Consider the following 21527-nt stretch of genomic DNA (forward strand, 5'->3'; position numbering starts at 1 on the left):
TGTTTGGCGGTGCTGAGGGTGTCGTCGGTGTTGGTCGAGACTCTGAGAGTGTTCCTGTGGATGATGGCGATTCCTCCTCCCGCTCTGTTGGTGCGGTCCTTGCAGTTGATCTTGTAGCCTCTGGGGACGGCTATGGCTATGTCAGGTGCCAAGGCGGGGTTCAGCCAGGTCTCCGTCAGGAAGGCAACATCTGGGGAGGTTGAGTTGAATAGGTCTCAGAGTTCAACAGCATGTTTTTGGGCGGAGCGGGTGTTGAGAAGGATGCATCTAAGGTGGTTGGGTTCTTTCCTGGTCAGAAGCGTGGTGGGGCAGATGCTTGTGAAGCTGCAGTTCCGGCAGGTGAAAGCTCCATGGGTGCGCTTCGGGGCAGCCAGGAAGCAGGTGTGTGATTGTCCGGTGTTGAGTGCGAGTTGGAGGGTTCTGGCATCATAGCGGTGTCGGGCATCATGGCGTTCGTGGTGTCCAGGGGTCCTGGCGCTAGGAGCTGTCCAGGCACGGATGGGCACAGACGGGCTTGCTTTAGGTGCGCCAGCAGCGTGCCCGCTGAGCGCGGCCGCTGCGCATTAATCCACTGAGCTTTCCACTCTATATTAAAGTAATATAATGTTTATCTGCAATACTTGGTTTAGAACATCAGAATGCAAAACAGGAATACAGAAACAATTATTCCTAAGTAGAGCCCAGAAGTGAGGATCAGTTTGAGGGCCATCTAGAGAGCAGGATAAAACTAGTCATCTCCAAGGAAATCACCCATATTTAAGCTTAGCAGCTACGAATGGCGGGACATCATTCCCAGTAGGAGTGAGTTGGGTTCAAATAAAATTACACTTCTCACACCTCGTTTCTCTCCCACCCCATGCTTATGGGGAACACAGCACATATGACATGCTCCTAACATTTCGTGTGAGAGGCTCTGTTATAGCAAGTAGCCCTGACCAGAGTGCACTTTAATAGCTATACATATTAAACACAGGACTGTTTGGAATGTAACCCTTGGCAAATAAATGGGCATCTCTGTCACTTTCAACAAGTTTACTGGACTGTGTGGTGTGCAGGGGAAATCGCCAATGTGAGGCAAGAGTTCTGTGGAAAGGGAGAAGGTGATTTCTGTGGCCTTATCTCACATCATCAATTTTCACTTCATCTATTAATCGCCAATACGTGTTTTTCTACAATTAGACTGATGCCTAGTTCGAGGGCCAGAAAAGGCACCTGCCGTAAATTCAGTATCAGATTACAAAAGCTTTTCTCTCCTGCTCGCGTTTTTGTACAATTGAAATGAAAACTTTCAACTGTAAGGCTGTATTACTGGAATGATCCTGTTCGACAAAGTGGGGGTCATATGTGAAAGAACACAGGACAGCGATTTTTCGAGCGTTTCGTTTCTCTCGGAATAGGCCTAGGGCCGCACGCCAGTCAAACTACAATGGTAGACTTCACCTGGCTGGCATAAAACTGTGCTGGCCAGCAAGCTCAAGAAAAAGCAGCATTACTTACCGCTTTTATTAATCTGATTCTGAGGCCTGCTGCTGCACTGCACAACACGCTTGCTTGCTTCAAATTGTCTGACTGAATAATCCCTTGCGTCGTACGTGTGTGTGTCATGACAAGGTGGGAAAAGTTGAATTTATTTCAAAGTAACGCTTGCACTGCAGCTGCTGCACACAGGACCAAATCCAGCCGACTCAGTGGCCCACCCACCTCAACACTGACTGAAGTAATGAATTTATTTAACTGTGTTAAATATCGACTGGCTCTTCACCAGAGACTGCATGAAGTGCTGATAATGTGTGACACACGTTGAGAAAGCTGAGTTGGCAGATTTAGCACTCAGGTATGTCTAGACCTGATAAATATGTGCCGGTGCTAAGCACCGGAAAGCACCGACACATATTAAGCACTGATCTTACCTTTACTGGCAGTTTTCTGATGGGTAAAACTTTGTTTTTTGATTTTGTGTTGGGCTCACCCCCAGAGAGTCTTACTAGGGCCTCTCAGGTACACGCGGTGTGCCCATCATGGCAGTGTGTAGCCAGCTGCCTGCAGGCTAGACTAGGAGGGTCTGGTTTGAGCAGGCAGGATGCAGTTCATTTCAAATATCCCACTGGCCCAAGCCCCCAGGAAGGATATTCTGAGGCCTGTTTAGGCCAGCATGAAATTCTAGGACAACTTCTCTCTTGAAGTTCTCGACACGTGTTGCCCTGCTTCACGCATGTGTGTTGGGGTAGCTGGGGGTCAGCTTTTCTTTTCTGGTCATGATGACACTGACTATTTTTAAAAGATACATAGCACAGCTCTTAAGGCAGTGTGCCATGCTATGAGAGACAACTCTCACAGAAACTTACAGAGCAGCGCACTACTGCACAGAGAATCCTCATCCGTGTCATCCTGCTAGCTGAGATAACTCCGGAGTGACCAGTCAGTAGAGAGCACCAACTGGGATGTCTGGATGGGACCAGCAATCACTCCAGCACATCAGTGACTGGCTGAGCAGCTGCCAGAACTGTGAGTATACAAACATCCTTTGTAACTCAAAGTGGACCATTATAAATTACAGTCAAAGATGGAAGCAGTAAGAGATAGCGACATGCAGGGCTGGCTTTAGAGCGATGTGATCAGTGCTGTTGCACCTTTTGTTGAGCTGAGGGGCACTATGTTTAGAAATAGCTAACCTGGAAAGCATCTACTGCAGAGTTCCTTGTGCATCCAGCAGTTTTCAGGCAACAATAACATTCAGGATGACTCTGGTGAACAATGTTCCTTCTAGAGAGAGAGATTGTGTTTCTCTAGTGGTATTCTTGACTCACCATGAAGTAGTGCATATGCCTGCTGCAAAGAATGTGTACCATGCATATCACACAACTGTATTACAATCCTAATATAGAACAGTAACCTATGAACTTTAACCAAAGAGCTGCTTTAATCTTTATGATATAAGATAGAACAGTATGTTATTTTCCCCAGTCTTTAATTATCTAAATGTTGCTAAAAGAGGAACTTTTGGATAGTAATACATTATTTTCAATAAAGCCAAACCCAACCAGTGTGGCACATTTTAATTCCAGAGTTTGTTTAATTCCCAGACTGAATACTTGAAATGTATTGCCTACTAGTATAGGTAACATGATTCCTACACCTTGTACTCCTCAAGGGCACTAGGTGAGTGCCCTACCATTTCAGATACTTTGCAGTAGTTCCAAGATCTTTTGGAATTTTTTTAAATGAGTGTAATTTCTGACTTTTAAGTGTTTCCATGGACTTCGTTGCTTGAATATACTCACAGGAAAGTGCCACAAAAGTTGTCACACATTTGGTCGTTGAATGTCACTCAAAAGTACACTAAAACCATGAAAATTCCCCAGATATCTTGGTAGCTGTGACAGGAACTATCTCCAAAGTGCATATAAAATTGGGACCACACAAAAAGTTATTTAAGCAATTCAAGGGCGAGAGGGTTCGATCTTATAACCAACCGCTAATACCTCCAGGTGTGCCAGGTGGCAAAAGGACCGATACAACTGGGGTGCACAGTAAAACCATATATTACTCCACACTAGATGAACCCCCATTCAGTGGCCCGCAAGGCTTCCTCTCTCTGAATACCCTTTGAGAATGCTTTTGCTGTTCCCCTTATTTTATGATTATGGAACTATGTGATCAAGATTTTATGTCAAGACCCAGAGGCCAATATTATGCAATAAATCCTTTATTGCCACCACTCAGCAGCATGTTAAAAACTTCTTAGAACAGAGAATAAAGAACTTTGAACAACATTCAAATTCAATAAAAGCCTTCAGCAACCAGTCCTCTACCCTCTGAAGGACTTATCCCACAAAATGTTGTGTGCCGTCTTTTTTACCGTAGAGTTTCTGATGTTCGTGCTTTAGCGAGTTCTAGTAGATGTTTTACTCCTGAGGGTATTTGTTTTTACATTAAACAAAGAACGAAGCCTTATTCTTCTACTTTTTTTTTGCGTATTTGGATGAAAAGGAAAAACTTTGTTTGATGCGATGTGTGAAGGAGTATGAAAAAATAACGAGCTCTCTGAGACCTGTTGGGGTGGCTCAATTACTCATTTCTTTCAGGTATCCTTATAAAGCTGTCCCTTTACCCACTTTGGCGAGGTGTGTGAAAGATTTGATGAAGAAAGCAGGTATTGATATAAATATGTTTGGTGCGCATTCTGTGTGGGGTGTGGCTGCTTCTCAAGCTTGTGTATTGGGTGGTAGCCTGCAAGACATTCAACGTTGTGCTGATTGGTCTTCGGACTCTGTATTTAGCTGGGTTTTTTTTTCAAACCAATTGAAAGGGCAGCAAAGAGGTTAGTTAGTGTGCTTTGAACTTGCATATTATTTGGCCTCCAAGTCTTGACATAAAATGTAGATTTTCCACAGCCTAGGTGGGCTGAAAATTTGGATTTCTTAAAGACAGGAAGGCTGATATTATCCCTCCCATGTGTTTCCCAACCCTGATGATTTTCCCGTTTTCTTTTCAATGCAGATCAGTCTTAAGCTGTCTGGAGATTTATGGACTCATTCTTTCTTCATCATTAAGTCTCAGGAAGCATGACGTTATCCCATTATTTAAAGGATTGTTAACAGATTGAGAGTTTGTTTTAAAGATTCAATGTTTTTCTTTATTTCTCCGCCAATATAAAGAAGGAAGATTACAGGTTGCTGGAGGGTTTTTATTGAATTGGAATGTTGTTCAAAGTTCTTTATTCTCTGTTCTAAGAAGCTTTTAAAATGCTGCTGAGTGATTGCAATAAGTTATCTATTGCATAGTATTAGCCTCTGTGTCTTTAATAAAATCTAGATTTTCAGTCCACCAAGGCTGCGGAAAATCTACATTTCACTGCAGTCGAATTCATGAGTTCCTCTCTGTTAACATTTCACTATAGAGGGCAGTTTGGGTTTCAGGGAATGGGTTCACGTCTGAATTGCTGGCATGTTGTTTACAACTAATCAAAGTATTAAGGTAATTGCGAAATGTCCCTTTGAACTGTAGACCTGCTTTCTAGTAGATTAAACGTGGCTGCAGTTCTTGCAGGTTTCAGGAACCATGATTTTAAAGAGGATAAGTAAAGTTCCTTTTTTGTGTGCACAGCTTATGGACTCGGTTTTGCCTGGTCACCAGAACAACTGAACATCAATGTAGGAGACACAGTCACTTGGCAGTGGGAACCCCCGCCTTTCGCTGTGGGTCTGAGTTATCGGGTGTTCTCTGTGTCCAGCCCCCGAAGCACTGTATATGACGGTGAAGGTTTTCAAAGTTCAGACGCCGGACAAAAATCAGGTATGTGGTGAATTTTTCTCAAAGCTGATATATCATTTAAGCTAAAGGCAGAGTGACATGAGAAAGTGCTTTTTTTCTATGCAGATTTTCAAATGAAATTTCTAGTTTATTGGCAAATTTGAAATGTAAACAGTAATTCCCAGTGTTGTTGAGTATAACCTAACATCAAAGCAAAATATTGATCTACTGTTGCAGGGGGGGGCGGACTCAGCACCCTTCTGAGACAGAGAGGAAACATGTAATGACTGTAAAAAAACACTTGTGGGTCGATTCCGATTCGGTAAAAAAATCATCCGTACGATTTGTATCTGGAGCCCTCTCTGTACGAATCATGAAAATGCCATATGAACCGACAAGTATGATCTGAACTGGGGGCTGAGGACGCGATTCGTACGGTCCACGTCAGGTAAGGGTACTTCATACGGAAAAGCACACATTCACATACACACCGTACGGTGCGTACACCCCATGATCGCAGGGGTACAGTGCGTACCCCTGCGATCATGGGGTGTACGCACCGTACCCTGCCATCGCAGGGTGTACGCACCGTACACCCAGCGAACATGGGGTACGGTGCGTACACCCTGCGATTGCGGGGAACGGTGCGTACACCCCATGATCGCAGAAGTACGCACCGTACCCCTGGAATCATGGGGTGTACGCACCGTACCTACGGGGGCCGTTCCGTACCTGTTTTGAGGCAAACTCTGCTTCTCCAGATGTTTCGGCTCCCGTAAAAAAAGCGTTGTACGGTGCGTACCTGACACGATTCGTACCTGCTGGGTCGGAAAAACCAGCCACGAACCGTACGGATGTGGCGTACAGCAGGTTTGGAGGGAGATTCGTATTGGGATTTGATTCGTACGGACGCTGTACGATTCGTACGGTGTCCTGCTCCTGGTACGAATCGTACTTCATCGTACGCACGGTGGACGTTGCAGGGTACGATTTGTATGGGAAAAACGCTCCGTACGGCTATTCGGAGTGGTTTTTCCTGAATCGGAATCGACCCCTTAGTGATGTGCTTTCAGTTAAATAGTTTTATTTCTTATAATTCTAAAAATACCAGGACCTACAAGACCACCATATGTCTCTATTGTGTACCACACCATGTATCTACTAGACAGGTGTTCTGAAGCTGTCTCCTATTTGATACCCGTCTGCAATGGAATTCTCTGGCACAAATCTAGTCCATCAATCTCCCATTTTTTCAACTGTGTGCAAACACAGTCCATTGTGCATTTTAAGACTTACTTAAACTTACCTCAGCAGTAATACAACTGAAAAAGCTACACATTTTATTCAGTTGTTTTTTATAATGTAAAATATAGTAAAATCTATATTTTACAATTTGGATCTGTAAAAGAAAAGAAAACATAGTTATAACATGTAATAGCACAGCATAGTTTTAACATTTTATAAAAAAAATTCTTTGCCTTTTTTGCTGTTCTCAGAATATACTGAATTGTACTACAAACAGTGATTTCAATCGTACTAATCAAGATCAATTAGATTGTTTAAAAAAAAATCCATCCCCAATAAAACACCAGATAATACAAATCACATATATATAAAATGGTTACTGCTAAGAAAATTTTATAACTTAAATTTACAAACAATGTAAATGTTGTTGGTTACAATTATACACCAAGACAATGTGCAGCAAAAGTCCATAATTCAAAGAAATACCTTTCCTTGAGGCGGAATTGTATTGTTGCAGTCATTTTTATGTAAATTGTCCAATGGTAATTCTATTAAATCATAATAAGGAATTCCTCAGAGGCTGAATTGTCTTCCTAAAACTTTGCCTTTAAAAATATTAGATAGGAATATAGTAATTCAAAAGGCAAATGTTATTTGAAAATCAACTCAGCATCATTACAAAGAGTCCAGCCTTTGTTACCTTTTAGGTAGGCAGTATGAAGGCCAGATGTTGTTGAAGTACCATCGTGGAAAATTATTGCTACTGCTACAAAAGTCCTTCCTGATATTGATAGTTGAGTAGCTACAAAATGTTTTATTAAAGTGTCCAATTTTCTTTCGTCAGCTGTACAACGTTGCATCAGAAAAATATATATTGTCCATATCGTTGTATGAATAATATTGATAGCATTTCTGATTTGCATTGGCTGCACTCCATGTTTTGACTTGCGGCTTTAACTAATTTATTGAAAGACACTGATTTACAGTCTGGTAATGTAAAATATAGAAATCTTTCACCATCTATATTAGTGCTACATGTATATATACAATTTTCACATTGATGTTCCCATTTATAACAAAGGCCAAAAATATTCTCTATGTCTGCACCTTCATTTTCCAATACAGCAATGATATACCTTAGAAATTTGTGAGCATCTTGTTGGATATTTTGTGTAAATTGTGTAGAACCAGAACATGCATCCAAAAGATTACGAACATCGGAAACAGTTTATATTTTACTTGTATCAGTTCTCAATTTTTCATCAACAGAATCCAACAAGTAACAAAATCTTTTTTCCAGATTTTCAATAATTTCCTGTTGCAAAGCTTCAAGAAAAAAACAACATTGACCACTACATTAGCATAGCAGTTGACACCAGAACTATTTTCAAACTGATAACCAACAATCTCTTCAACAGTGTCCTTTTTATTTTTGCTTGCAATCACAACATCATCTTGTTTTTTCCCTTCTCTACACCTTCAGTACAGATATTCTCATACCTTCTTTTTCGACCAACCACACGCTTTTCAAATACAGGATATTTACCTAAATTGGGAGCATATGTTCTTCTTAACCTATTATACTCTTTGACACAGTTTGCATCTGCAGTAACCTATGTATCATCAAACTCAATCAAAAACAAACCGGATAATATTCTGAACATTGACCAATTTGTTTAACTTCATCAATCTGATCAAATTTAATTTTTAAGAAATCAATACCATATTTTTTCTGATAATTAACAAAATCCACAACTTTACCCATTGCTACATTACTAGACCTTTTTCTACGTTTAATTTACGCCTTAAAATGACACGACCGTTTTTACATGTATATAGATTCTTTTCTAAACCATCAGTTTTAGATATTGATTTTCTAAAGAATCCAATTTCGTCTTCAATTGTGCTGTCAAAATAATAGGGATTCCTTCATGCTCTATTTTATCGATGGCTTCCATTTTTATTATTTCTTCATTTTCCAGTTTCAAAAGTTCTTCATTGAATATACAACACTCACGCAGTGTTGGCATTAAGCAGATTACAGATTTGTTTTCTGCAATTTTCATGTATATTTTCCCAGGAACTACGTTTGGAAACAAATTGAAAAGTAATCGAGTCTGCAAACTTGTTTGCCATGTTCAGTCAATAGTCCAGTTCTTATATCTTGGAGAATAGTTCCATAATCAACATCCTATGGATGTTGCATATTTGTAATGAGTTCTTTGTATTCAAAATGTGTCCAAATGTTCACGTTTCCAACACTACCCAGAGACTTTCAAGTGTTTTAAATAGTGGTTAACCTTTTACAGGAGTCAGTTGCAGTAGATCTCCAAAAACTATGATGTGTTTTGCTCCAAATACCATGTCATACTCTGTTTTAAGAATTTGCTGAAGTCTTAAATGCACAAAGACAAGCATTAAGTTTGATACCATGCTTACCTCATCAATAATGAGAAGTTTCATTTTCTTCAAGACTCTTGAAACTTCACAACAAGCTTCTCCGGATAGCGTGTGGTATTCCAATTTGTTTTCATGTTCTACTGGTAGCATCAGTAAACAATGTAAAGTAATTCCTTTAATGTTGTGTGCTGCCAACCCAGTTGGAGCAGTGACAACACAAGACAAATGCGACTCAGTTGTTAACTGGTGATTACTTTAATTAAGAAACTTTTTCCTGTTACAGCTTGTCCACTCACATACATTCGGATAGGTTGAAATGATGTGCATGTGCAATCTTTCTTTTCATGATGAAATCCATGGTCAATCTGTTGTCTCACTTGCTGATATATTTCTTTCTGTTCAACATTTAGGGGCCGATGTAGGTAATATTGATTTACCCATTTTTAATTACCGAATTTTACCGATTCGGTAATTAAAAATCGGTAAATCAATGTTCTGGACATGTAGGTATTTCCAGATGTGCAAATACCGAATCTGTCACATTCGGTATTTACCGATTCTGTAAATACAGAATCGGTATTTACCATTGATTCCTATGGGCTTCAAAGCCCATAGGAATCAATGGGAAATACCGATTCTGTATTTACAGAATCGGTAAATAACGATTTTTGCAAGGGTGCAGGGGGTGTCACTTTGACACCCTCTAGCACCCCCAAAACGGGGATGTGTGCAATGTGGCACACAGACATGCCCTAAGGGCACGTCTGTCTGTCACATGGCACATGTGTACATGCACAGATGTGCATGTACACAGGAATCGGTATTTTACCATGGATTTGTATTCCATGGTAAAATACCGATTCTGAAAGCCATGTGCCAATGGAAAATTGGCTATCCACATTTCTATTTAGCATTTTCGGTAATTTTACCGATTCTGTAGAATTACCGAATCGGTAAACATTACCGATTCGGTATTTTACAGAATCGGTATTTTACAGAATCGGTAACTTTACCGAATCGGTAAAGTTACCGATTCTGTAAAATAGCACCTACATGTCAAATCATGTATACCGGTCGGTAACGGCCGAAAATAGCGATTTTCGGCCGTTACCGACCGACCTACATCTGGCCCTTAGTTGTTCTTCCAAGTTTGCAAAGTTTGTTACATCTTCTTGAGCTTGATGCATTGCTGGTTCCACCTCATTCATGGCGATTGCTGCTTCATTTTCAACATTTGGTTGTTCTAGTGGATCTTGACACAGCGCAGCAGAACTTTGACTGTCTTGCGAACTGTCTCTAGCAATCTCAGCTGCAATTGTAGCTTCTTGATCAATTTAATTGTTCAACATTTTCACATAATTTGCAAAAGCACTGCATTTTATGCTATCTTTACAAGCATTAAAGGAATTTTCATAGCTCTGGAAATCTCAAAGTAATTCCAGCCCTGAACGTCATGGTTTGAATAGTTGTAAAATGGCTAAATAGTACAATTCCTTTTTATCAGCAGTGTCGCAACTCAGCTTTCTGTGATTAATCAAATTTTCTTTTGTTTGTTTCACCAAACATCCTTCGGAACCAATGAGTCCATATTTTCCATCATTAATGTTCTCTGTAGTATTCCATTTAAAAGTGTAGTTTTGTAGCTTCATAGAGACACCTGTTCTCTAGATGATGACTTCTGTTTGGGTAATATGTGTCCAACATATTTGCTTTAAAAATATCTGTACTTTATAGATCTTTTTCTGCTAAATATTAAATTTCTTGTACAGATTTGAGTACTCGAATTTGCATTGCAGCAAGACCTAGACTCACCCAAATGATTCCTCTAGATTTAGAGTATAGACTTACAGATGACAACCGATCTGAGCATTCATATGCTCTGATCTCTGGATGGGATAACATCTTCAAACTGAAACTGTACAATTTCTTACTTAGAGTCTTCTCTTGAGATATCTCTTCCCACATTTCTTTCAATTACGTCTTTTCTGATTTTGTAATATAGAATGTTACATATCGAGCAACAGCAATGGAATTTTCTGCAACATACTGAATATCCATGTTAGCATTCAACATGGACAAAATAACTGGGTTGTAGTCATTTATGTATTTTGACTCTTCATTTCTTCTTAAGTTGTAGGTATTTTTTGGAGACTTTCGTGTGATAGTATGTCGCAAAGATGACATAAAACTATTCACTCTTCCTTTGGATATTACAGGACTTGGAAATGCAAAACGACATTTGGTGTAGTACTTGTCCTTAGATTTGTACTTTCGTCAACAGTATTTTCCACATCGGTGGATTTGGAATCGTAAGACTTGTGCGCTTAAGTTCTTTTCTTCTGTGCTTTTGGGTACAGCACATGTTGCATATCGTTCAATAAAACTCAAAACAGTATCATCTGCATCTGTTCCAAATTTGGGGGCATCCTTGATCCATATCAGCATATATGCATTGCTTGATACTCCTTGCTCCAAAAGAAATCCACAACTTCTCCAAGAGGAGGATTTTTTTATTGCAGATAAAAGACATCAGAGCCGCAAATCTATGATTGAAATACCTGCATACAATAACAGGATCCAAAGAACACAATTCCTCAGGTGACTTGTATTCAATATTTGTTATATTGTAATTTGCCTCTTGAAGAAATTCTAGCAAATCATCCCAAGCATATTCATCACAGCTTAGGGTAAGGAACCATGTTGGAGTTCCTAAGTTCCGTAGCATACATTTCAGTTCTCCATGACGATGGTACCAACATTCATTAGTCCCACGCTGACATGCCATCAGATTAATTAGCTGAGATTCTAGATGATCATCTCTCTGGTGCACTTTATCCATAAAATCTTTTGCAGATACATTTTGCAGATGTATTCCAGTTTTTAAAATGTGATTGACTGTATATGAAAGTCCAGACAAGTCACTTTCAAACAAAAGATGAAATATATAAGGGATACATTGTCGAAATCTTGGATCTCCTGCATATAATCTTGTTGTCCGATATTCAGATGCCGGAATCTGCACAGGACATTCACCATATCGTCCTCCTTTTCCAGTTGGGAACAACTGTGGAAAACAATGAGCTTCCAAGCTATTTTCCCATACACTGATGGGACTTCCCTTTGCTTTTTTCATTTTAAACAACTCAATAATGTTCCCCATCACTTCTTTTGAATGAAGTGGATGCATACTGTAATGTTCGTAGATTTCTTCACATCTTAACATATCCACTTTTTCAATTTGTCCACTTGACATTTCAATACTTTCTACTAAAACTATTTCTTCTTCTCCCATATAAAGATTCTTATAGTATGTATTATTTTTTATCAAATACAATGTTGCCTTTTGAACTTTCCTAACATCCACTAACTCCTGCCAGATTTTCTTATTCTTACTCGGCACACCATTAACAAGAATAATTAGTGGTTCACTTTCTGCACTCTCTACACCAATAGTTTCAATATTATTCTTTAAATCTAACAGTAAATACACAACTCTCCCCTTTAATCCTCCTTGTAAATCTGAAGGAGGCAGTTTGAATAAGAATAGACTCATAGGTGTTTAAATCTACCATTTCTGGAGGAATAGCAACTAACTCTAAATTATTATACACAGCTCTAAAAGGCATTTTATTCTCATCTAATGTGTTATAACAATATTTACAAATATAATGATCAGAACCCAAATCAAAACAATTATCTATTATTTATTTATTTTATTATTTGGACATTTTTAAAGCGCCTGGTGACGCCAGAAGGCGTGTCCCCGCGCTATGATAAGTGAGCAGTTGCCATCCCCCCCTCCCCCAGGAGCTACCTGCTAAAAAGGTAAGTTTTTAATTTTTTCCTAAACAGGGCCTCTGATGGCTCAAGACGCAAGTCTGGGGGCAAGACATTCCAGCACTTGGGAGCAAGGTATCTGAAAGATCTCCCCCCCATCCGCGCCTTCCTAACTCTGGGCACCACAAGTAGTCCCGTCTGAGAGGACCGTAAATTGCGGGTAGGCTCATAGTGGGACACCAAACTCTGAAGTGGCACAGGGGCTTTGCCGCTCAGAATGCGATGGCACGTTGAGAGGGCCTTAAACTCAACTCTCTTCTCCATCGGAAGCCAATGGAGAGCTTGGAGAGCGGGTTTAGAGGGAGACCTTCTCGGGAGTCTTAGCACGAGCCGTGCTGCGGCATTTTGGAGCACCTGAAGGCGCCCCATGACCTTGCCTGAAGCCCCCAAATAAAGCAGGTTACCATAGTCTAGGCGCGAGGTGACCAGGGTGTGCACCAGCGTCCTACGAGCCGAGATGGGAAGCAGATCTAGAACCTTCCTCAAAGTTCTCAAGACACCGAAACACACCCCTGTCACCCGGCCAACCTGCGGGCCAAAGGCAAGGTCCTTATCAAGCCACATGCCAAGATTCTTGGCCTCCAGGCTGGGAGTGGGGGCCTCACCTAGGCAGGGTGGCCACCACGCAGGCGACCACGCAGAAGGCCCGCCCCCCACCACGATCACCTCGGTCTTGCTGCCGTTCAGTTTTAAACAGTGTGCAGACATCCAGGCTGCAAGATCTTGCATGCAGTTCCTGAAGATGTCCGCCGCAAGGCCGGGGGAACGAGATAGGGAGACGACCAACTGCGTGTCGTCGGCGTAGGACACCAGGTGGAGACCGTGGCCCTCCGCGATGGCTGCTAACGGGGAGACGTAGATATTAAATAAAGTCGGGCTCAGGGACGAACCCTGAGGTAAGCCCTGGCCCAACTCGATCTCCCTCGAATAGCATTCTCCCATCCTGACTTGGAAGCATCTATCAGACAGGAAGGACTTAATCCAACCAAGCGCAGCACCTGTGACCCCTCCTTCACTCAGACACTGTAGCAAGGTGGTATGTGCTACAGTGTCGAATGCTGCACTTAAGTCGAGTAGGATCAGAGCCATAGTCTGGCCCTCATCCACACCCTGTCGGAGTGCCTCCACCGCCGCCAGAAGTGCAGATTCCGTTGAGTGACGGGGACGGAAGCCAAATTGTGAGTCGTGGAGTAGCGATGCCTCCTCCACGAACTGCATCAGTTGCGTATTAGCAATTTTCTCCGCTATTTTGGCCATGTAAGGCAGAAGGGAAATGGGGCGGAGATTGTCGAATTTCTCGAAATTCACATTGGCCTTTTTTTGCAGGGGGAGTACAACTGCCCGCTTCCAAGCCTTGGGGACACTCTGGGACAGAAAAGAGGAATCAAGTAGATTGCGAACATAAGGTTCAAGCACCTGCAAGCTGCCCTTAAGCCGACTAGGGGTCGTCGGGTCTCTTGGAGAGCCAGATTTAATTGACCCGCAGATGCGGATTAGCTCTTCTGTGGGCGGGGTGAGGAAGGAGGTAAGCTTTCGTACTCCCGTCTTTTTGACACCCTTCCCCCATATGGGAGCGTTTATTGCCTGCAGAGGAAAGGAATTGTAAAGGTGAGTGACTTTGTTAGTGAAAAATTCTGCAACACGGTCACAGCCCTCCACCGTGCAGAGTTTCGGGGGGCATGCCGCAGACTTGCCTATGGTGATGGACTTGTAGATTAAAAAGAGTTCTTTGGTGGACTGCTCAGCTCCTTTAATCCTAGTGCAGAAGTACGCCGATTTGCCCTTCCGTAGTAATTTATGGTAACTACGCCTACGGTTAGTATACTCTGCTTTAGTGGAGACGGAATATGCTACTCTCCATTGCCTTTCAGCCCTTTTACACGCTGCTTTTGCCACCCGCATATCAGCATTAAACCAGAGAGCAGATCTCTTTGCTCGGCCCCCCAATTTGGCCGCACCAAGTGGAGCAACCAGATCCAAGGCCTCTGTAATGCGTTGGTCTAGGTTGGAGTTGATGTCTGCCACACCTATTCCGCCAGGATGACCTTTGGCCGTTAGAGCCAAATTGAATGCGGGTTGGGAGAATGCTGCCCATCTCCGCCTAGGGTGTTTATCAGCTGGAGGGTCAATCGGAGCAGGTTCTTGATTCCCTATGGTAAAGGGGACAAGATGGTGGTCTGTCCATGGAATGGGGACCGGTGTGCATGCTTCCACTTGACTCCAATTAGCAAAGATTGGGTCAAGAAGATGACCCAAGTTATGGGTAGGATGCTGCACCTTCTGCTCAAATTGTAAATTAGCCATTGTGAGACAGAGATCGATAGCTGTCTTATCTGATAGAGTATCCAGATGTAGGTTCAAATCACCTAAGACTAGATACCTATCAGTGCTCAGGGCGGCTTCAGTAACAGCTTCCACTAGTTTCTCAATGAAAGCTGTGGGGGAGCCCGGTGGGCGGTAGATCAGGAAGCCTTTTAAGGTGGACTTGCCATTCAGTGAAATGGAAAAGGCACCCGCTTCACTGCCTTCAATAGTGGTACGTTCAAGCTGGCATTGGTATTCCTGTTTCGCCACTATGGCGATACCCCCACCTCTCCCTCTAGGTCTGTCTAATCTTTGAAGGCAGTAACCCTCTGGAATGGCCTCAATAATTTCTGGCATGGAATCCGAGTCCAGCCAAGTCTCTGTGAGGAAAAGTAAGTCCCATCGCTTTTCAGCAAGGAGATCATGGATGTCAAGACAGTGCTTTCGCAGGGAGCGGACATTCAGCAAACCACACATCAAGGGATGGTGGGCACTGGTTTTGAATCGCCCTGCGCAAAAGGTGTAGCCGCAATAGTTGCAGTCCACGCTCTTGTCCGCCTCCATGCCATGTGAGCAAGGTGTCAGGTGGCCATGGCGGAGGAGAAGTAGTTCCTCTCGGCTCCAGCGAATATGTGCTGCAGGAGAACCAGGGGTTCTGGCCCTGGGCCGCAATCGGCCGCGGACGGGCGCAGACGGGCTTAACTCAGGCGCAACTCCGGCGCGCCTTCGTCGCGCCCGCTGCGCTCGTCCGCTGCGCTGCCTGCAACACATCCGCCTTATATCCCCCCCAGCGCCCAACAGCTAGAGCGCTGCAGGCAGCTTCCGGAAGTGCTGGCTCGGACCCTCCACGCCCTCTGCTCGAACGGTGCTAGTCACCGGCGTCAGACCGAGGCGGGAGGGAGGGGCGAGTCCAGCACCTCGTTGCTAGGTGATGGTAAAGAGTAAAGCGTTTCCGCTAGTGAAGCTCAGCCGAGCAGAATCCAGATGGCGGGATCAGCAAGAGCACATTGAGGCTTGTGCGAGCTGTCACGGCGCTATGCCAGGTCAGGACAGTACAATTTTACAAATAAAAGATTAAAAGATCACACGCCAGGTTGAGCGCGCAGCGCACAGGTAGCAATCACCCACACACTGACCACGCATCTACCAACAAATAAGTTGCAAATTCCTTCCAGTTATAATTATTTTCTTTTTCACTTTTTAAATACAGATCAACAATCCTAGTCTGATTTTTATAGTGATTTCGCCGACAACATATACAAGAATAATTTGGCCTTTCACCTGAAATCGCCTTAAACTTTGTAATTTTATTTTCAAAATTTTCTGTACAACTATGTTTATCATTCTCTACAACATTTTCTTCTATTAATGTCTGAGTTTCTTCACCCTCTTCTTCAGGACCAAAGTAACAAAACTCAATATCATCACAAACCTTTTTCACATCTCTACTGACCCACGCAAAAGAGCATTGTTCAACTCATTTAACTTCAGTGCTGGACTTTTTGCATAATACAATCTTCTCACTAACTTCCACATTTGAGTATGATGTAGTGCCAACATCCTAAAATGGTGAAAAAAACACTTTGACATACTTTCCTAGAAAGACAAGCCAGAAAATGACCTTGCAAACCAGCATGTTTTCTCACTCTGCAAGGGTCAAGTGTGGAGAAGTGTGGCTCAATGGTTAGAGCGGCAGACCCTGATGCTGAGGTGTAGCCCGGGACCGGGGTTCAATTCCCCTCCTCGGTGGGTCTTGGGCTCAAAAATTCCACAGACCTGATAGTTCTCGCCTCTGTGCCTATTCCAATCATGGAGTCCCACTCTGCAACTCTGGGCAATAGCTTGCTTAATCTCCACAATGGCCCCCACAACGCTAAGGATGCCTGGCCTCCACCATGGGGGTGCCCAGGAGTGGACGCCTCACAGGGAAAGCCAGGATGGGTTCCACAGCGCTATTCGTACAAGCCCCTTGAGACCCTTGCGGGTGAGTAGCGCGCTATACAAGTATCAATTTACATTTACATTTTTGGGACACCTTAATCTTTTGTTTAACACTTTTTTTCATAATGTGCTTGTAAGAAATTACGTAATTTATCAATAGATTCTTGTCGTACACTACAAATACTACTACAATCCCAAGTGTACACTGGGGCTTTAGGACGTCTGCCTAGAATTTCATCAGCTATCACTTCTGCATTTCTAGGAACTATTTGCTCTTTGTCAATTGGACAACTATTTCTAACCTCATAGGCTTGAGCACTGGTGTCAACTGCATGCAAAAAATCATTGGTCTGTAAATAACTCTCTCCATTAAAAAAAGGCTCAGAACTTGAACTGAGTTTCCTTTGCCCTAGGAAAATATCACAAAAATTACTTTTATTAATTACTCTTTTCCTCTTACCTTTGGCCTTAATTAAAGGGATCGGTTTATCTAGTGATCGTATTCTCTTTAATACTAAAATAAATAGTTTCCGCTTTACTTCAAAATCCTTTTCATCAATGGATTCAACATGCTTCTTCTTTTGTATAAAATTCTGTTCTCTTTCTATATTTCTTTGTATGCTCATCAAATTATAGACTACTCTGTTGTAAAATATTTTTTTGCAGATTTCTTTATATTGATTTTCTCTTCTTTTACTATAAGTTATATCCTTTGTATGTACATTGCCTTTTTTTCCTTTCCATTTCTATGTACTTTTTTTGTGCTTGGAACATTTTCCCTGCTTTGCACATTTCTATTTTTTTTATGAATCTAGTAATATTTCTTATAAAGTCCTTTGTGGTCTTACCAGAAATTGTTCTCTTTTTAGCCACATTATGTTTTTTTTCTAATACTTGTGGTTGAGTTTTTTTCAAGTAAGTATCCTTCTTCTGACCTTTTCTTCTTCTTTTTTCCTCCGGCATGATAACTTGTTTTTAATGATGATAAACAGTATCTGTAAAAAAAAATCATGAATAAGTATTTATTAATAACTTTAAAATGATACTTTTTTATTACTATACAAACACATCCCATATAAATTCTGACTAAGACATTGTAGGCCTGAAGGTCAACTGTGAAGGTGGTAAGAGCAGTACATACATAGTACATAGCAGTTTGAAGCACTCCATAACACTAAAACCTGAAGCACTGTATGAGTATATGCATATTAACTAAATGATCACAATAATATAAGGAGAGACACTGAGTGAATTCATTATTGGTTCACTTTTACTTTAGTAAATAGATAACTACATGGTACACAAACAGTCACTATGGTTTTGTAACAGTACAGATTTAGAGTTTAGAGTAGTGCAGTAGTGCTTCTGTAGTGTAGGGGGTCGTTGTGGGGTACTGCTCCAGGGTAGTGCAGTGGTGTTTGGGTAGTGTAGGAGGTTGTGCTGGGGTAGATTTAAGGTTTAGGGTACTGTAATGGTGTTTGAGTAGTGGAGGGGCTCATGCTGGGGTAGTGTTTTAGAGTTTAGGGTAGTAAACTAGTGAATGGGCAGTGAGGGTGGTTGTACTGGGGGTAGATTTAGGGTTTAGGGCAGTGCACTGGTGTTTGTGTAGTGCAGAGGGTCATGCTGTGCTAGTATTTTGGGGTAGTGCACTGGTGTTTAGGTAGTGAAGGGGGTCATACTGGGGTAGATTTAAGGTTTAGAGTAGTGCAATGGTGTGTTGGTATTGTAGTGGGTCGTGCTGGTATAGTGTTTTAGAGTTTACGGTAATGCAATGTTGAATGGGTACTGTAGGGGGTTGTATTAGGGGTAGATTTAGAATTCAGGGTAGTACAGTGGTGCTTGTGTAGTGTAGGAGGTCGTGCTGGAGTACATTTAAGGTTTAGAGTAATGGTGTTTGGGTAGTGTAGGAATTGTACTGGGGTAGTGTTTTAGAGTTTAGGGTAGTGAATGGGTAATGGAGGTGGTCATACTGGAGGTAGATTTAGGGTTTAGGGTAGTGCAGTGGTCTTTGTGTAGTGTAGGGGGTCGTGCTTGGGTGGTGTTCTAGGATAGTGCAGTGGTGTTTGGATAGTGTAGGAGGTCGTGCTGGGGTACATTTACGGTTTAGGGTAGTGCAATGGTGTTTTGGTGGTGTAGGTGGTCGTGCTGGGTAGTGTTTTAGTGTTTAGGGTAGTACAGTAGTGTTTATGTAGTGTAGGAGGTCGTACTAGGAGTAGATTTAGAGTTTAGGATTGGGCACTGGTGTTTGTGTAGTATAGAGGTTCGTGCTGTGCTAGTGTTTTACAGTAGTGCAGTAGTGTTTAGGTAGTGTAGGGGGTCATGCTGGGGCAGATTTAAAGTTTAGGGTAGTACAATGATGTTTGGGTAGTGTAGTGTGTTGGGCTGGTATAGTGTTTTAGAGTTTAGGGTAGTGCAGTGTTGAATGGGTAGTGTAGGGGGTCGTGCTTGGGTTACATTTACTGTTTAGGGTAGTGCAGTGGTGTTTGTGTAGTGTAGGAGGTCGTGCTGGAGTACATTTAAGGTTTAGAATACTTCAATGGTGTTTGGATAGTGTAGGGGGTTGTGCTGTGGTGATGTTTTAGGGTTTAGGGTAGTGCAGTGGTGAATGGATGGTATAGGGGGTCGTGCTGGGGTAGATTAAGGGTTTAGGGTTAAGCAGCAGTGTTTATGTAGTGTAGGGGATTGTGCTAAATGACTCTTTTAGGGTAGTGCAATGATATTTGGGTAGTGTAGGGGTCGTGCTGTGGTAGTGCTTTAGGGTTTAGGGTAGTGCTGTGGTGTTTGTGTAGTGTAGGGGGTCGTGCTGTTATAGTGTTTTAGGGTAGTGCAGTCATTTTTGAGTAGTGTATGGTGTCATGCTGGGGTAGATTTAAGGTTTAGGGCAGTGCAATGGTGTTTGAGTAGTGTAGGGGGTCGTGCTTGGGTACTGTTTTAGGGTTTAGAGTAGTGCAGTGGTGTTATGTAGTGTAAGGGGTCATACTGGGGGTAGATTTAGAGTTTAGGGTAGTCCACTGGAGTTGTGTAGTGTAGGGTGTCATAATAATTTACTCTTTTAGGGTAGCACAGTGGTGTTTGGGTACTGCAAGGGGTCGTGCTGGGGTAGGTTTAAGGTTTAGGGTAGTGCAATAGTATTAGGGTAATGTAGGGGGTCATGCTGGGTAGTGTTTTAGGGTCACTGCAAGAGTACATGTACTTATATGTCTGCAAACATATCAACCAACCAAATTATTCTACCTCAATTTTCCCAGATTGACACTAACTCACAGTGTGATTCTACACAAATAACAATATTTCTTATAAATGGAATATATAGATACTAACTGGGGAAATGTAGACCTCAAACACAAGTGTGAAGGTGATTACACTACTACTTGCATAGTGCATAGGAGTTTCAAGCACTGCATGCCCTAAAGCCTGGCTCACTGCAACAGTACATGTACATATGTATCTGCAAACACATCAACCAACCAAACCATTCTCTCTCAATTTTCCCAAATAGACAGTGACTCACAGTGTGATTCTAGACAAATAATAGTATTTCTTATAAATGGAGTCGTAGAGTAGTACAGTGGTGTTTGGGTAGTATAGAAGATTGTGCTAGGATAGTGTTCTAGGGTAGTACGGTGGTTTTAGAAGTCGTGATGAGGTAGATTTACGGTTTAGGGCAGTGCAATGGGGTTTGGTTAGTATGTGGTCGAGCTGGGGTAGTGTTCTAGGGTAGTGCAGTGGTGTTTGGGTAGTGAAGGAGGTTGTGCTGGGGTAGTGTTCTCGGGTAGTGCAGTGGTGTTTGGGTAGTGAAGGAGGTTGTGCTGGGGTAGTGTTCTCGGGTAGTGCAGTGGTGTTTATGTAGTGTAGAGGGTCATGCTAGCGATAGTGTTTTAGGGTTTAAAGTAGTGCAGTGGTGTTTGTGTAGTGTAGGGGTTTGTGCTGGGGTAGTGTTCTCGGGTAGTGCAGTGGTGTTAGGGTAGTGAAGGAGGTTGTGCTGGGGTAAGTTTAAGGTTTAGGGTAGTGCACTGGTATTTGGGTAGTGTAGAGGGTCGTGCTGAGGGAATTTTTAGTGTTTAGGATAGTGCAGTGGTGTTTGTGTAGTGTAGGGGGTCGTGCTGTGATACTGTTTTAATGTAGTGTTTGAGTAGTGTAGGGTGTCATGCTGGGGTAGATTTAAGGTTTAGGATAGTGCAATAGTGTTTGGGTAGTGTAGGGGTCGAGCTGGGGTAGTGTTTTGGAGTTTAGGGTAGTATAGTGTTGAATGGGTACTGTAGGGGGTCGTGCTAGCGGTAGATTTAGAGTTCAGGGTAGTGCAGTGGTGTTTCTGTAGTATAGGGGGTCATGCTGGGGTAGTGTTTTAGAGTTTATGGTAGTGCAGTGGTGAATGGGTGGTGTAGGGGGTCATGCTGGGAGTAGATTTAGAGTTTAGGATAGTGCAGTGGAGTTTGTGTAGTGCAGGAGGTCGTGCTCGAGTAGGTTTAATGTTTACAGTGCTGCAATTGTGTTTAGGAAGTGTAGGGGGTCATGCTGAGGTAGTATTTTACTGTTTAGGGTTGTGT

The 21527-nt window shown here is 42.3% G+C and overlaps 1 protein-coding gene across 1 annotated transcript in view; it reads left to right on the forward strand.

Annotated features, from left to right (window-relative positions):
- The window catches only part of LOC147724582 (fibrocystin-L-like), a 2246326-nt gene that overhangs the window by 1174347 nt on the left and 1050452 nt on the right, over positions 1-21527 (forward strand). The window contains exon 40 of the mRNA XM_086918063.1: positions 5107-5295. Coding sequence (XP_086774189.1) covers positions 5107-5295 — 189 coding nt within the window. The remainder of the gene's footprint in view (positions 1-5106; positions 5296-21527) is intronic.

Source organism: Lissotriton vulgaris, chromosome 4_1 (assembly GCF_964263255.1).
Source record: "Lissotriton vulgaris chromosome 4_1, aLisVul1.2, whole genome shotgun sequence".
Lineage (NCBI taxonomy): Eukaryota > Metazoa > Chordata > Amphibia > Caudata > Salamandridae > Lissotriton > Lissotriton vulgaris.